General features: G+C 45.2%; 1 protein-coding gene across 6 annotated transcripts in view; it reads left to right on the top strand.

The window, feature by feature from the left end:
* The window catches only part of chd9 (chromodomain helicase DNA binding protein 9), a 100,792-nt gene that overhangs the window by 47,780 nt on the left and 36,443 nt on the right, over positions 1 to 16,569 (top strand). For all 6 annotated transcript variants that reach the window (XM_064335815.1, XM_064335813.1, XM_064335814.1 and 3 more), the window contains 8 exons: positions 7,682 to 7,790; positions 9,463 to 9,609; positions 11,531 to 11,599; positions 13,522 to 13,577; positions 14,366 to 14,483; positions 14,653 to 14,739; positions 15,426 to 15,563; positions 16,103 to 16,224. In XM_064335815.1, the coding sequence (XP_064191885.1) occupies positions 7,682 to 7,790; positions 9,463 to 9,609; positions 11,531 to 11,599; positions 13,522 to 13,577; positions 14,366 to 14,483; positions 14,653 to 14,739; positions 15,426 to 15,563; positions 16,103 to 16,224 (846 nt within the window). The remainder of the gene's footprint in view (positions 1 to 7,681; positions 7,791 to 9,462; positions 9,610 to 11,530; positions 11,600 to 13,521; positions 13,578 to 14,365; positions 14,484 to 14,652; positions 14,740 to 15,425; positions 15,564 to 16,102; positions 16,225 to 16,569) is intronic.

The raw sequence follows: 16,569 nt of genomic DNA, 5'->3' as shown, positions 1-16,569 counted from the left end.
GAATTACAGTTTATATAAGGAAATCAGTAAATTGAAATAAATTCATTCGTCACTAATCTATAGATTTCACATGACTGGGGATATAAATATGCATCTCTTGGTCACTTTAAAAAAAGGTATGGTCATGGGTGAGAAAACCAGTCAGTATCTGGTGTGACCACCCTTTGCCTCATGCAGCGTGACTCATCTCCTTTGTGTAGAGTTGATGAGGTTGTTGATTCTGGCCTGCGGAATGTTGTGTCAGTGGCTGAGCTAAGTTGCCGGGCATCGGTGGGAACTAGAACGTGCTGTCGCACACGCCCGCCCAGAGCATCCCAAACATGGGCAGTGCGTGACATGCCATGGGGCACGGCTGCCCTGAACGTTGTAAACAGAGAGCCCCGTGGTGGTGGTAGATTTATGGCTGGGCTGCACAGCCTTGTTCCTGGAGATCTACCGTCCTGTAGGTTTTCACTCCAACTCTGACAAAGCTAGCCTCATTCAACAGCTAGAGATCTATTGAGCTGATAATTAGCTAATTGAATCAGGTTTGCCAAACTAGGGGTGAAATGAGAACCTACAGGATGACAGACCAGGAACAGGGTTGGGCAGCCCTGCCATAACCCCAAAGCCACTACGGGGTACTCTGTTCACAACATTGACATCAGCAAACTGCACATTTTGGAGTGACCATTTATCGTCCCCAGGATAGGTGCACCTGTGTAACGATCATGCTGTCTAATTAGAATCTTGATATGCCGCCCCTGTCAGGTGGACGGATTATCTTGGCAAAGGAGGAACACTCACTAACGGGGATTTAAACGAGATTGTGCACACAATTTGAGAGAGCAAAGCTTTTTGTGTACATGGAAACTTCTGGGATCATGTATTTCAGCTCAGGAAACGTGGGACCAAAACTTTGTATGTTGTGTTTATATTTTTTCAGTTTATTTAAAAACCAAGATGAAGTAAGCATATAATATGCATATTTTAGGCTAATAGCGAACTTGAAAATGGCTTACTTAGACAGGAATGTCTTCCAGTGTTCCAGGGGTAAGCAATAAATTAATTAATTTGCCGATTTCAAATAAAATTATTCTTTTGTCCCGTATGCCATAAAATGAATATCTGTCTGGGCCTGAATTTTACAAAATCTGTGGTGCATCCAAATATTGCAGCAGTGGGAATTTTTTTTCCCCCTCTTTCAAAACAAACAACATCCTTCGCGATGCCATTTAAGGTTTTATTTTGATTTATAGCCACACCGCCACACTGGAGGCACGTGATTTATGGAATGAGCAGTTTGTTTTTCCGCCGCTCTGAATTTGGTGGAATATGTGGTACCTGTACATTTCAGGTCTGATCTATCTTCCTTTCTCAAGCTTGTCACGGTGCATTCAGCACCAGACAGTGTGTCGGTGTCTCATGCCGTCACACCCAGATAGTCCACACGCAAGGGGACGGAGCACAGCCATGGTCCCCTCACAAAACAATGGGCCGCAGGCTAGCGCTGAAGGGTCCAGGCTGGATCTCCACACTCAACGTAAACAGGGAGGATATTGAGCTTTGTACACTTTCTCCGATTTAAATTTGAATACAAAGTTTTTTTAAAAAGAACACAACGCACTTCGGAAATTGATTTTGTTGTCGGCGACGAGGAAATAAAATGAGCACGCCTCGTTTCGCTAACGGGACAAGTGCAATCGGTTGCGTGGCCGGCAGCAGCCAGCTGAGAACGGCACTCCGCCTGCGGTAAATTCAGCAAGGCTTCACCAGTGACCCAAACCCTCCGGCTTCAGTGCTCCTCCGCGAGGGTACTAGCCTCTGTGCTAATAGCGCTAACCTCCAGCTCTGCAGCGCGCTGCGCTCGGACTGAGGCCTCACGAGCGCACGCCAGCCAAAGTCACGGCGGGGGCCCATTAACAGCCCCCCCACACCCCCCCCCCCCCCTTTGGGGTTCTGCGCTTGTCAGCGGTCGTAAAAGCCGTCTGAAGTGGGATGAGGTCGATGTGCCTGCATCACTGGACCTCTTCCACAACTCAGCGCCAAACACCCCCCCCCCCCCCACTCCCCAACACTCATCCACCCCAACTTTCACTTTCACTCGCAGAGCCCGCTACGAGGCCTGCACAGTAACTGCCAGACGACTGACATTTCGGCAGAAATAAATAAATCGCCGTCGCGTCGCAGAAAAGGCTACGAGGCGCCGCATCTCCTCCCTGCGTTTTCGTTCCACGAGGCGGCCGGGTTTGACGTAGCTGGAAAAGCTCAAGGCTCGTTTTATCTGATTTCCCAGAGCCGCACCAGATGCTGAACGTCGACACGGTGACACTGTTCATTACAAAATGAAAACTACTACAACTTGTGCCTGTTTTCGAGCAGACAGGCATGTTTCCCTTTGCCTCTCCAGATTCTCTGCGGGTAAAAGAGAATCTAAAATGGCAAAGTCTGACAATAGCGGTTAAGAAAATTTTGTGACCTTGCTTTCGGGATGGTTCACCCGCCTACAGCTGTTCTTACTGTTTGGTAAGACACAGGTTATTGTAGCAATACAGTGCATGTCTGTTGCGTAGGAGTGCTAGTCATTGTAGGAAATGCCATTAGAGCAAACGTGGGCCCAGTGTTTCAGTTTAGTTTGCTGAAATATCAGAAGTCAAAAAAGATCACTCCAAAAAGTTGGGTGTGGTAGTCTTGAAAGTAAAGAACTTTCAAGAAAGGAAATCACCCGGTCAATCATGTTTCGAACGTGGCAGTGATGTCATGTGTAATGTGTACACTACGCCACATATGGAAATGATTTGCTTCAGCGTGGCTCAGCTGAGAGATATTAAAAGATATGGAAACCTTTCCTCGACTATCTACAGCACTGCTGAGCATATCATTTCTGTTCCACTCCCTGGTTGATACAGGATAATTATCTTATAACAATACCCAGGGCTGCATATGAATGAATGAGGGTAGAGCATATATTATTCAGAGCAGATGCAGCCGTCTGAATTTTGTTATTATCACATGCTGATATTTACTTTGCGCTCCACCTTCTCTTTCGATTACTTTCCATTGTATCTTGTCCTGAACGCCACGTTGTCCTGTGAGGCCGGCAGTCTACGTGCGGGTCGTTATTGTTCAGAGATGTTTCACATAGCTGACCCGTTGGACCTTGTTTCCTGTGCACATATGCTGGTCTGTAATGTGATTACATTTTAATCCTTCACTTTGTCAGACCATATCAAATGAATTCCATTTGGCATTAATGTGACATCCCCAGTTTTCTGGTTGAACCATTCCTGACCTAGTTTCTAAGCAGTAGCCTACAGTGTACCATGCAGGCTAAAATTACGTTTCTACCTCTGTTGATGATTCTAAGTATCAATTATTGTTGAAATACATTGATTTTGAAGGAGAAAATGCACATTTCTGATGAAGTCGTGATAAGAAATGGGGGAAATGAGTCTGCACTAAATTGCTTATCGATACAGTGATCCTGACAGAAGCCACACCTCAGTGTTAAGAAACGTCTTGATTCATTAAAAGGAAAAGGCTTTCAACTTACTTTTACACTGGGGAAGCACGTCTACATAGTTTATTGTGTGCTGTATTGAAGCAGAAAGGGAGAATTTCACAGAATTTTCCGGAAGGTTCAGACTGCCTTAACGACGTACGAGCGTGCAGTGACGTCTCGTCCTCTGCTTCGCCCGGTCCGACTCGCGAACTGCCTAGTCACGGCATCACGGGCAGAATGCGACGCGGTCGTCCTCCCCCCCCCTGCCCCCACGCCGGTCAGGCGGAAGTCAGAAAGCCGAGCGGAGCGTCGCCCGAAAGCTATGAAGAGTCAGACTCGCACAGGCTCTTTACACCATGACAGCTCATCTGTCCCTTCTGGAAACATCCGCCCGGGGAGAGCTGTTCTATTTTTAGGATTCCCACCCAGAGCAGACTCAGGCAGCGTATTACTCAATTTGTGAACTATGCGCGTTCTCTAAAAAAAATGCACAGCCATTTCTTTTTGTCTGTTCCTCGAGCTGCAGCGGCATTCGTCAATGCCGGCATGTTCTATCGCGCGACGCTCGCCAGAGGCTCAGACTAGCGCGTGTCCCACGACCCGGGCGCAGCCGGCCGCCATTTTTCACCCTTTCATCGCTCGGCCGTCGCGCTGGAGGACCGCCCAGCTGGCACGGCTGGCGGAGGCGGGCACAGGCCGGCCGCAGCAGCTCTTGCGCGACGAGGCGGGGGCCGCGGACGCGGGTGACCTGCCCCGTGACCCTCATCTGATACAGCATGGCTGAAGTCAGCGAAAATCGCGGGTGACCACACGAGCACAGGAGTGTGTGTGTGTGGACCCGTGTGCGGGTGCAGGCCTACGTGTGTGTGTGTTCTAATGGAGGCAGATGCGTTCGTGCAGCAGGTCTTTGGGGGGGTTTCTTTCCGGCTGGTTGACCATTAGGTCTGCCTGAACCCGCCTCAAATACGCTTATGCAATGCCTGTATAGTACAGCTTTTGCCGTTTTGAGACTGCAGTGTTCACAGAGCATTAAAATCAAGCAAAAAAAATTAATGCACTTTTTAATAAGTCTTCATGTGCAGTAGCTTAATAACACATTTATCACTGTGTGTAGAACAGCTTTCAGATTAAGTCGGCCTGTGTTGTTAGATCCTTTTAAGAGTTGGGAAAGTTGAAAGCAGCACATTGTAATCTATGAAAATCAGCCCCAAATTTTTTGATCCCTAAATTAATTTTTTTTTTTTAAATGTGTGTGGGAAGTTGCCATTGCTCCATCTGTGAGCAGTGTGTTAGTCTAGATCTCTGCAGCTCTGTGTGGTGTGAAGAGGAGGAGGGTTTGGTGGGGGGGGGCAGGAGGGGGAGGGATGAGAGCAACAGTTCAGTGGATGAGAGGGAGAGGGAGGAGGGCCTGGCAGCATGCCAGACCGTTGGCCGTTTCTCTGGATCCATTAAAGAGCAGGACTCCCGGGATGGGGGAACTCTGCACATTGAGTCCACACATGCACACACGCACGGCACGCACACACAGGCACACACGGATACGAGGCACAGCCACACGGACGCACGCATTCATATGACACACGCAAACAAGCCCCCACAGGCGAGTGCATGACACAAATGCCTGTGCATACCAACACAAATACCCAAATGCATGCACATGATGCATGCACTCGCAGAATGGGTACACACAGAAGTGCACTTCTCAACTACTTCCTTAGGCCTGATTCTTTAAAAAATATACATCACAGGAGCCGGAAATTTCCGCAAACAATTTCTAAAATGGTGTATTAATAATAATAATGTTATGCGTTGCGCATGTGTGTAAACACAGTACATGCCTGCTTAAAAGATAGCCATTATTATTCTGTCAGTAGTGGGAAACGAGCCAAGAAATAATATGTGATACAAACAAGTAATATGCCCCCGTCCTCAGTGATCAAAGAGCTAAGAGTTTTTCTGTAGGGTTCACTGGTACCCCTGGGCTACCAGATGAATAGGCCTGGCCTAGAGCTCTGATACTGTAAACAAGGGACACATTCTGTTGCGAATGCTCATTTTTTACCTGATTGAGTCATCTTCAGCCCTCATTATTGTGTAATTCTCTGCAATATTGGTCCCTTTACTCTTGTTTCAGTTATTATATTTTGCTTCTCTCTACTGTGGATACACATTACTTGGGCTGCACAAAATTACGCTTCCATTTATGTTACAAGTGGTGTCGTGCGCAAAAACTACCTGAGTGAGTTCGCTGTGTGCCAGTGTTTTGCATAATACATTACTTTGATTTGTAATGCCTTTAATTTCCCTCACATTTGGGCAAACGTCACTTTTTTTTTGCGTGTATTCTCTTTCACTGTGTCCCTGGTGATATACGATACGATGTTACTCGCTGTTGCTCGGAAACTGGGCACAAAGGCAGTTTTCATTTCAAAGATTAATTTCTTCTGGAACAAATGTCTTGGTGGGACCAAATCCGGTCAGTCGGTAATGGAAAATCATTTAGTGTAAGAAAGGATTAAGAGAAGAGAAATGCCGCGGCTAGGGTATAGAGGAGAGAGGGACAGCTCAGATTGTGGAGCGCGTTATTGAACCTGTGGCCCCCTGAGGCCAAACACAGGCTGCCATACTGGTACAGTATATCTCCTCCTGGCCCTTTTATTAAGAATATAAAAAATCAGATGCGACACTGGACAGTTTTTTTTTTTTTTAAACAATGTTCTTGGAGCAAGGCAGTATATTATTATGGGTAAGGAACTGGTCTTGTAACCTAAAGGTCACAGGTTTGATTCCTGGGAAGAGCACCGTTGTACCCTTTGTACCTGCTGTACTTTACCTGCATTGCTTCAGTATAGGCTATATCCAGCTGTATAAATGGATGCAATGTAAATGTTATGTCAAAGTTGTGTAAGTTGCTCTGGAGTGTCTACCAAATGCCTGTAATGTGATGTAATCTACTTTGTTTCTACACATTTTGTTTATACATGTTTTATTAATAGTTTGTGGAAAATATTTGGCCTGTAAAGGCCCATTTTGAATAGAATCTGGCTCCCAAAAGAGGTCTAGTGGTTGAATATCCCTGCTGTAGTGGTTTCTAAGTAGTGTCCTTGGGGATAGCCGTGCTTATTGTGGAGTATACAAAGGGAGGTTTGACTTTTACCGCAAAGGTGCATCGTATAGTTTCTCAAGCTATTCCTGTCAGGCTATATTTTATTTAGCAGCATATGGGCTATCCTGGCTTGTGTTTAATACTCAGTCCTGTATTATATAAGAGCCCCTACAATGTTGATGCTCTGTAAAGCATATATTTTTCGAAGGATTATGTGCTGAATTACAGTTTATGACCAGCTCATATTCAAGTCCGAAAGTATGAGAGTGAGAGTAACTGATGACAGAGATCTAATATTGCATTTGAGAACGGAATGTACACTGCTGGTAAGAGAGCATCTCTTGTTACTGTGTTTTCTTTAGCTACTTGTTTCTCTGACTGGAGAGCATTAAAACCTGCCTAATCTTACCTTATTGGCCGCAGGGGGCAGAAAAGAGAGTGAGAAAGAAAAAGTGTGAAATGCTAAGCAAGGATCATCCTCTTTGCAGAACAACAGTGATAAACATGGCATTCTGTCCTCAGCATATAGGCTAGTAGCTGTAGAATTTCAGGATAAGGTAGGCCTTGTGTTTGTATCTCATATTGGTTGTGGTGTATTTATTGAATTAAGCACATTGTCAACCTCAACCGTTTTTCTCTTACAAGTACAGATGCTCATGATATTAGTGGGTAGTGAAAAGGTTATCAATTGCAACAGATGTAGGCTGACCGTTTGTCTGGTTACCCCCAAGCAGGTTGACAGAAAAATTTCCAGAAAACCTCTCTGTCTCTGACTCTCAGAAACCTCTCCGTCTTTCAGAAAACCCTCTGTCTTTCCCCAGAGTCAACAGAAGCACTTGTCTCAATTTGCTTTCCAAAGTTGCAAAAAAAAGGAAAATTTCTGGCTTTGAAGTGAAAAGGATAGCACTCTCAAACGCGGGCTTGCTGTTTGAGTGACATTTTACAGACGATTTGCTCTTTCTAAAAATCTAAGCAGAGCATAGGCACTGCATGCCATCCCCTGTGACGGTTTGTTCAGATTTGTTTCTCACAAAGTACTACTCTATTTTTAGTGGGAGAAAAGCTAATTGTTTGTAATCTCGCACTTTCCTCAGGAAAATAGTCATCAAATTCGGCAAGAAGAGAAAGCGGAAGAATGAGTCATCGGAGGAGCCATCTGACAACGAGGCATCAGCTCGACGCTCCTCCAAGGCCGACGAATCGGTGAGCAGCCTCCTCCGCCCCCCCCTGCAGGTCTTCAAACCTGAGGATAAGCGAGCAAAGCGTGCGAGACCGGTAGGCATAGACAGCTACGTGCTCTCAAGAGCGTGATATGCTTGCAGTCACGTGCGCGCCGAAGAAGGGGATGACTGCTCACCATGCCTGTCCGTAAAGATATAATTATCCCAGTTAAATCACATCCCCGGCTTAATTAAATATATCCAGATGATGACTCATTTAGGCTGGTTTGCTTCCGATAAACTGCAGAAGTGCACCGCTACAGAATGGCGCGCAGACCTCCGCGGTGGACGTTTCAGCCGCCGACCGGCCAGACCCCTTGGTTTTGATCTACGCCTCGCCATTGTTAGCGCACTGACGTTGAGACCGTCTGTTCATGACAAATGAATGCGATCAATCCCTTATGTAGAGGGTCCCCATATGTGTTGTGCCATTGGAGACGGTAATTACAATGGTGATGACTGTCATTATGACGGCGATTATGATGACTGAGGTTTTAATGTCCTGCTGTCATTCTTCATGGCAGCCTCGAATGTCCTCTCCTTGCGAAAGAGGCCGTGCGTAGCCTTATTTATTTTACTAGAGCCTGCGTCACTGGGGAAACTTATGGGAGGCTGACGCAGGCTAACTATTATCAAAATGCACCATCATCTGAACGTGGGTATGACTATATGTGGAAAACGTTAGTTGTCATGTCAAGCCTCAAATCACTGTCTAAAGGCATCAGTTAAATTGATGCCCAGCCTGTTTCAGAGAAAACATTGGTGACCTCTTGAACCAACTTCCTGACAGTCACCACCCCTTTATTGAATGTAATGAGCAGTTATAGGAGGGAAAACAGTCGTTCTGGCCAGAGAAGAGGTTGAGCATTTACTGGCTTTAGATCTGCTAGCACACTGCCAAGTTGCGTGCACATTGCTATGCTGCTAGAACAGTGCCAAGCTACCAGCACAGTGCCATGCTGCTAGGACGGAGCTATGCTGTTTGCGCAGAGATATGCTGCTAGCAGCCATGCTGATAGGACAGAGCTTTGCTGTTAGCACAGAGCTAAGCTGCTAGCACAGCTCCAAGCTCCTAGCACAGTGTTATCCTGCTAACATAGTTCCAGGCTCCTAGCACAGTGCTATTCTGGTGATCTAGGTCCAAGTTCCTAGCACAGTGCTATTCTGCTAACCTAGTTCCAAGCTCCTAGCACAGTGCTATGCTGCTAACATCGTTCCAAGTTCCTAGTACAGTGCTATTCTGCTAACATAGCACTAAGCTCCTAGCATAGTTCCAAGCTCCTAGTACAGTGCTATTCTGGTAATGTAGTTCCAAGCTCCTAGCACAGTGCTATGCTGCTAACATAGTTCCAAGCTCCTAGTACAGTGCTATGCTGCTAACATAGCACTAAGCTCCTAGCATAGTTCCAAGCTCCTAGTATAGTGCTATTCTGGTAATGTAGTTCCAAGCTCCTAGTAGAGTGCTATGCTGTTAACATTGTTCCAAGCTCCTAGTACAGTGCTATTCTGCTAACATAGTGTCAAGCTCCTAGCATGGTTTCAGGCTCCTAGCACAGTGCTATACTACTAACACTGTGCCAAGCTCCTAGTACTGTGCTGTGTCCTTATGCTACCAGCCTCTGTGCCAACAGCTGTTTTATTGTGCATCTCCTCAGAAGAGACGGTCCAACCGGCAGATAAAGCGCAAGAAATACGCGGAGGAGGTGGAGTGCAAGGTGTCCGACGAGGAGGTGAAGGTGATCGTCAAGGCCAAGAAGACCACCCCAGCCGCTCGCAAAGAGCCCGCGGTGCAGCTGTTTGTGGTGAGTCGCCCAAAACCATCTGACCGTAAACTCACCGCTGCTCAGCTTCATAGATTCCACCCTCAGTCTCACCAGTGGAGTAAATGCTCTCCACCTGACCAGGCACCTGACTACATTTACTACAGAAACAATTATGAACATAGATAGGCGACTCCCCTTATTGAGTTTGCATTATTAAATATGCTCACAGGAGGAGGAAGCTCAGTGTAGCAGCTAAAATGTTCAAACAGATATTCATAAGCTCTGTAAATAACCATGCTAATCTTTTCTGATGTTGACAGTCCAATGAGATGGAAAGATGCCAGTGTTAGTTTTAACTGCACGAAAAACAGTTCTGTGGTCACAAAGATGATCTCTTAAATTTAGTTGCAGTCAAGTTAATGTTAAACCCTGATCGTGATATTGCCCCATTTTTCAAACTGCTTTTCCACACATTTGCAATTTGGAACGGCCAAGCCTCCGTTGATGATTCCGGGGAGCACAGACGAACGCATGCCCCGAAGCCGCCGCTGCTCGTTACACCACACTTCGAGAGTCACAGGCACACAGTTCGGAGGAGGACGCTTTGGGCCAGATTTACTGAAAGGATTGCGCCTCGTTTTCTGATGCAAAGGCAGTTGCTGCAAGGTTGCAGTATCCAGAACGTATTTGCTAATATAATATCCCGGTAGCAATGGGTCAGAATCGCTATTAGGATGTATCTTGTGGGGATTACTTCACTCTGCGACTTTCTTTTTGATACATAGTTAAATGTGATCGTGCTTATGTATACCTGGAGTCAATGCGTTAAGACAGGGTGGAGATTATGTAAAATCAGCCAATTAAGTATTCTGTCTAGTTTACTAAAGCATGCATTAAAATGTGACTCCCCTGCCAGAGAGTTTTTAGAACTCCTGAAAGCGGGCAGTAATTTGCACTGATGTCACCTGTGACCTTTTGCTCATGGGCTGTGCGCACATCCTCCACAGTCAGATCAGTTTCCCTTGTGGGCTGCATGGGGTGGAGATGAATGAATGATGCATAACACTCTGGAAAGGAGATGGGATTCTTTACCTTCAGATGCTCCATGGCCTTCTCCCATCACACGGTCATCTGTGTCTGTTCTTTCCTCTCCCCAACCTGCTCGTTTTGCAGGGATTTTCCATCTGTTGTTCTATCAATGTTAATATTCTTTCCTTAGTTGAACCACCACCTGGCTTTTGCCCTCGAAGGGTTTTTCTTTTGTACGCCGCCTAACATCATGCCATCTTTTTTAATTTTCCTCTACTGTTTGTTTTATTATACCTAAGGAATACATTTTTGTGATTGATGTCACTCCAAATTTTAATCCTCTCGCTTGGTGTTGTATTAATTCCTATGCTATAATATGGCATTGTGAAACTGTTCCGTGTTCCCTATATTTCCTGATCTGCAAATTTATGTTTTCTTTTTCTTGTGGCACCCTCGCTACCTGGGCCTGGCTGCTCCATATTGCAGTTTTTAGCACCTTGTAATCTGGACGTGTAAGCATCCCATATTCTTTCTGGCCCTTTTTTTGGGTGTCTCCTACCGCAAATTGCAAACTAATTAATTTGGTAAAGCGTTTTAATGCGTCGGCTCCTGCGACCTCAACGGCGCTGCAATACAGCGGATATTTTTCCTTAGTTTCCTTAGTAAATCTGGCCCTGAATGTGCAGCCCAATAGACGAACTTGTGGGTGCCCGATAAACCAGCGGGGGTTGCTTGTGCTCGGCCAACTGAAACCATCCCTGGGTGATGGTTGTGTGTCGCCCTGCTGGGCTGACGGCCACGGTCGGCGCTGGCGCGATCTGGATTCGGTGCCAAACTGCGAGGCCCGTCCATGAACCAGAAGCTCATCTTGACGGAATGAGACACCCGGTGGCTAGCGCTGCATTATTAATGCAAAAAGTGTTTTCTACAGGAAAACCCCAGCGAAGAGGATGCTGCTGTTGTGGACAAAATCATGTCGTCTCGAATATCAAAGCGTGAGGTAAGGGCCCTGCTCACTCTTCTCCGTGTGTACTTCCCCATAAATGTAAGGGTTTTTCTAATTCCACTAAGCAAAATTTTTTGCTGGCATTTGTTTTACAATTATACGCATTTCACTATATGTTGCCAGTTTGCTTGCACTTTATTTGCTAACATTAGAATCTATTTAAATAGGATAACAAATGTAGTTTTAAACCTACACAGAAACAGGTGTTGTAAAGTCAAGTCAATCGAGATGGTTTTCTTTTTTCCGAAAGCCCGCTGCCTACTATCGCACAGTATACATCTGCCGGTGTTGACAAACTTCCTGTGAACTTGTCCTTAATTGCCCCCTTCCGGATTAAATTGGCGAGGTTTATAGGAAGCAGAAGAGCTGTCTGCTGAAACGTCTGTTTGCCCAACTGCAGAGACGGCGGGACAGCCTGTAATTTATGCTTTCCCTATAAATTAGATGCTCCTGAGCTCGCCAGAACACCTCAAGATGTTCGTATTGGACGCAAAATGGTTAAACAAATGAAGGGCCTCTTTAAAATGTACTTTTCATGGGCAATTTGTTGCCAAAACTTAGCGAAAGACAGGCTGCTGAAATTTGTTCCGCCAGCACATCGTTATACTGCATTCGTGCCAAGGAAATGCCCTTTTATTTTCACTTTTCTTTACAGGGTACATGTTCTACACTTAATTATGTTTAAAAAGATCATTTCCACATGTAGTTCCCAAAAAAGAAACGACGAGGTTTTATGAATTCCATGTTTGCTCTCATACTGTAGTTATCCAAAAATATTAAAGTTCAGCATTTAAAGCTGCTTGGGATTTATGTTTTCATTCATACAGTACATTCAGCTGCACTCTTCAGTTCATAAACATGGGTTACTTCAGCTTTAGCTTTGTTTTTTTATGAGTTGGGCGTTTTCTGTTTTATCATTTTCTCATCACACTACCTGGGAGCTATTAGTTTAGGCAGGTTGAGATATTAAGATTGTAGATACTGTTGGTATAGTGTGAATCACAGAGACATTTCATATTTTGCGCCACTTAATTGGAAGCATCAAAAACAAACAACAGGTCTGTTTATCACTTGAAATTTGTCCGCAATGCTGATGATGCCTTGCTTGTGTCATTTTTAAGCCTTCTTTTTGACCTCTCTTTTTTTCATCCTGCCGTTGCTTTTTGTAAGCAATAACATCCCTGTTTTATTGATAACGTTGTGTTTGCAAATGATATTGGCTCCCATTCTTTTTCCCTTAGTTGTGCTGCTCCCTTGTGATAATATCTTTATTTATATACATTGCTCCTTTCAAGCAATACAGGAAAAGGGGATTTACAGACAACAATAAGCTCTTTGCGCAATAAAGCATTACTGTATGTGATTCTGGTCTCAGTTTTGCCAGTCCCCCAGTCTTTGGTTGTAAACTTGGTTAGAAGTTAGTTTGAGGTAGTACGCCATTTCAAGCATGCAATCTGCCGGTACCAAGACTCCCACTGTTTTCCAATGTCACTGCTAACAATGCTAGTCATTGATGGGTGTAGGTTCATATAGACTGCAATTTCACTGAAACAAAATTAAAATGAAAGTGAATTGTAACTTTATGGCTCTCTCCAATATGAGAAAGATATGGGTGTGGATAAAAATATATCAGAATGTTGTGAATTGAAAAATGTGGGAGTGTGGTACCTGACTGCAGAGGTATATTTGGTAGAATATATGGAACGCATCCACCGAGCACAGCTAGTTTTTCACCACACTGTTAGCGTCGTAGTGTAGTGTACATTCACTGAGCACTGCAGGGGTCTGCTTGCTCAGCACAGTCATCCACATGACAGTCACTACAAAGAAGTCACAAGACTGAAACCCATGAATACATTTTCAGATTCTTTGTGTACACCACAGTATAGTAGATTGAACTTTGATCCCTCCCACAGGTCTCTCCTGGAGTTGTGGTCGAAGTTGAGGAGTTCTATGTTAAATACAAAAACTAGTAAGTCCTGCCTTTAGTTATTGGATGATAGACAATGTGTAAAATTCAGAAGTAATTATCCTGTCAGTTTGTTCCTGCGTAAGCCAATTGTGAAGAGGGCGCTGATTAATGAACCGTGAGAGTTGCTTACCTTATGCACAATCCTGTCATTCCTATTGGTTTGGAATCCAAAGTACGAGGGGAAAAAAATGTCTTCTTTAATCCAGAATGTGAAAACTGTGATAAGCCAGATATGACTGTTATTCATCTACTGTAACCTGTTATATGTACAGTAAATAACATTTTCCTTCAGCGTAATGAATGTTTTCTGTAGTGATTCAGGTATATAGCCAGCATGGCTCTCTTTGCTCAAAGCGTCCATTAAATAACAGAATTAAACACTTCTTTTGTTTAAAAAGTTCAACCATTTTTACTCTGTGTTCACCACCCTCTCCCTTTGTGCCCTTTTTGCCTGTGCCGCCCACTTTGTCTCTGTGTTCCTTCCCTTTCTATTTTCCATCCTTGTTTCTGTGTTCCTTTCCTGTCTCTTGTTCTCTCTCTCGGTTTTTGGTTCCTCCCTCTATCTCTTTCCCTCCCTGTTTCTGTGTTCCCTTCCTTTGTCCTTGTGTTCCATCCCTCTGTCTCTGTGTTCCTTTCCTGTCCCTGTGTTCCATCCCTGTGTATGTGTTCCGTCCCCGTGTCTGTGTTCCATCCCTGTGTCTGTGTTCCCTTCCTGTGTCTCTGTGTACCATCCCTCTGCCTCTCTATTCTCTCCCTGTTTCCATGTTCACTTCCTGTTTCTTTATCAGCTCCTATTTGCATTGTGAGTGGGCTACAGAACAGCAGCTGGAGAAGGACAAGAGGATCCAGCAGAAGATCAAACGCTTTAAGATTAAACAAGCACAGAGAGCTCACTTCTTTGCTGATGTAAGGCAGACTGCTTTGTGCGTGCGTGCATGTGTGTGTGTGTGCGTGCGCATATGTGTGTTTGTGTGCAGTTGTGTTTATGGCAATGAGAAAAAAACACTGGCTTGTTTGCTGAAATAAAGACATAAACAGCGAGAGTCTGGATGAATTGCCGTTGTCTCTCTTTCAGATGGAAGATGAACCTTTTAACCCTGATTATGTGGAGGTGGACCGAGTACTAGAAGTGTCATACTGTGAGGATAAAGACACTGGAGAGGTAACAGGACTATGATATTGTTTATTTGCCCACAGTCATTGTCTCATTGCATTCAAGTGGAATATCCTTGCGGTACAACTGATTGTGGGCTCTCTACGTACTATAGACAAAACACAAGAAATCCAAAATAGACAGTTTATCTCAAGTGTCAAGCCCTTGGCACGCTTATTCAGGACACTGGCAAAGCCTTGATAAGAGACATCTGCACATCACATCAAATCATCACATCAGGGCCCTGGTTCATGAAACAGGGTTACTGAGTGTGCTGGATAACTACACTGGAGTAAAACCTGGAACCCTCCCAAATCTGGAACATGTGCTTAAGGAAAAAAAAAAGCTGTTTCGGGTTTTACTCAGCGCAGTTATCCTGCTAACTCAGTAATCCTGCTTTGTAAAATAACGCTTCGGTTGCATTATAACAAGCCCTCACAAAATGAAGAGGGGAAAACTGCAGGACTGGAGTTTTGATCAAAGGGATTCTTGATAGTGTTACTTCTGCATGCATGTTTGTGTGTATGTGTATGTGAATTATCTGTGTGTGTGTGTGTGCGTGTATGCATGTGTGCGTGTGTGCGTGCGTGCGTGTCTGTGTGTGCATGTGTACTTGTGTGTGTGCGTGCGTACGCGTGTGTGTCTGTGTTTGCGCATGTGTGTGTGTTCATCGGTGTGTGCGTGTCTCTCTGCAGCCGGTGGTGTACTACCTGGTGAAGTGGTGCTCCCTGCCGTACGAGGACAGTACGTGGGAGCTGAAGGAGGACGTTGACCAGAACAAGATCGAGGAGTTTGACCAGCTGCAGGCAGCTCAGCCAGACTCCCGGAGGGTGGTGAGTCCCCGCCCCCTCGCTCCTCCCTCTCCACCCAGGGTCCCAAACTAGGACACCCAGCCCCCTCAGGGCATTCAGCCATGTTCAGCGGATGCACCCACATATCCTGTAATGGCTTATTTTATGCAGTTATTTATTCATTTGTTTGTTCCGCTGTTTTTTAGATGATGTGCTGTTTAAAATCGCCCCTTATTCCCTCTAGGGCATATTGGAATAAAAAAGGCCGAATTGGAGTTCAGTTTGCTTGCGCTCTTCAATTTAATTAGGCACAGTGTCAGATTTACAGTGACATTGGCATACAGAGAAAGTGTCGGTTTTCGGTTCAGGGAACACGACTGAAAGAGCTCTTTTTAAATTCATTGGCAGATATAATTGTATAATTTAGGTTTTGAACAAGGGAGGAAAAAAACGGTTCCACAGCTGCAAAAAGCACAGCTTTAGAAGTCAAGCCGAGTGTACCGTTAGCATACCACTGAGTAGCGACGAGGGCGGTTCTGTTTGGAGCATTTCGGACAGACGTGCCTGTGTCTGCTGCGCAGGAGAGACCGCCCGCCAGCCACTGGAAGAAACGAGAGCAGTCGCGACAGTACTGCAACGGCAACACCCTCAGGGACTACCAGCTGGAGGGACTCAACTGGCTCTTCTTCAACTGGTATAACAGGTCAGTGGGGGAGGCAAGCCTCAAACGGTCCCAGTGTGTAGAGCTTATATCCATAATGCTCTCCCAGACTTAGCCTACTCATGCTGGCGAAATAGGGGGATGGAGTAGGGTGGATTGCTAAGTAGTGCAGTAATGGAAGCCCTGAAGAATTCACCACGATAGCTTGTCTGCTTTTTTAATGTGAAGTTCGGAGATAATTTGAAATGGCTGTTTTGGTTTTTGAAGCGCGGCAGCTGTTGTGAAAGTGAGAAAATGGGTTTTTCCTCTCTGACGTAGGGGGGATTACTGACATACCGTCGTAAAAGCCTTTGGACATGCCAGCTCTCGGCGCGGTGTCAGCTCCTG

The sequence above is a fragment of the Anguilla rostrata genome, chromosome 5 (assembly GCF_018555375.3).
Source record: "Anguilla rostrata isolate EN2019 chromosome 5, ASM1855537v3, whole genome shotgun sequence".
Classification (NCBI taxonomy): Eukaryota; Metazoa; Chordata; class Actinopteri; order Anguilliformes; family Anguillidae; genus Anguilla; species Anguilla rostrata.
Note: the sequence above shows the minus strand (reverse complement) of the source record. Positions and strands in the feature narration are given on the sequence as shown.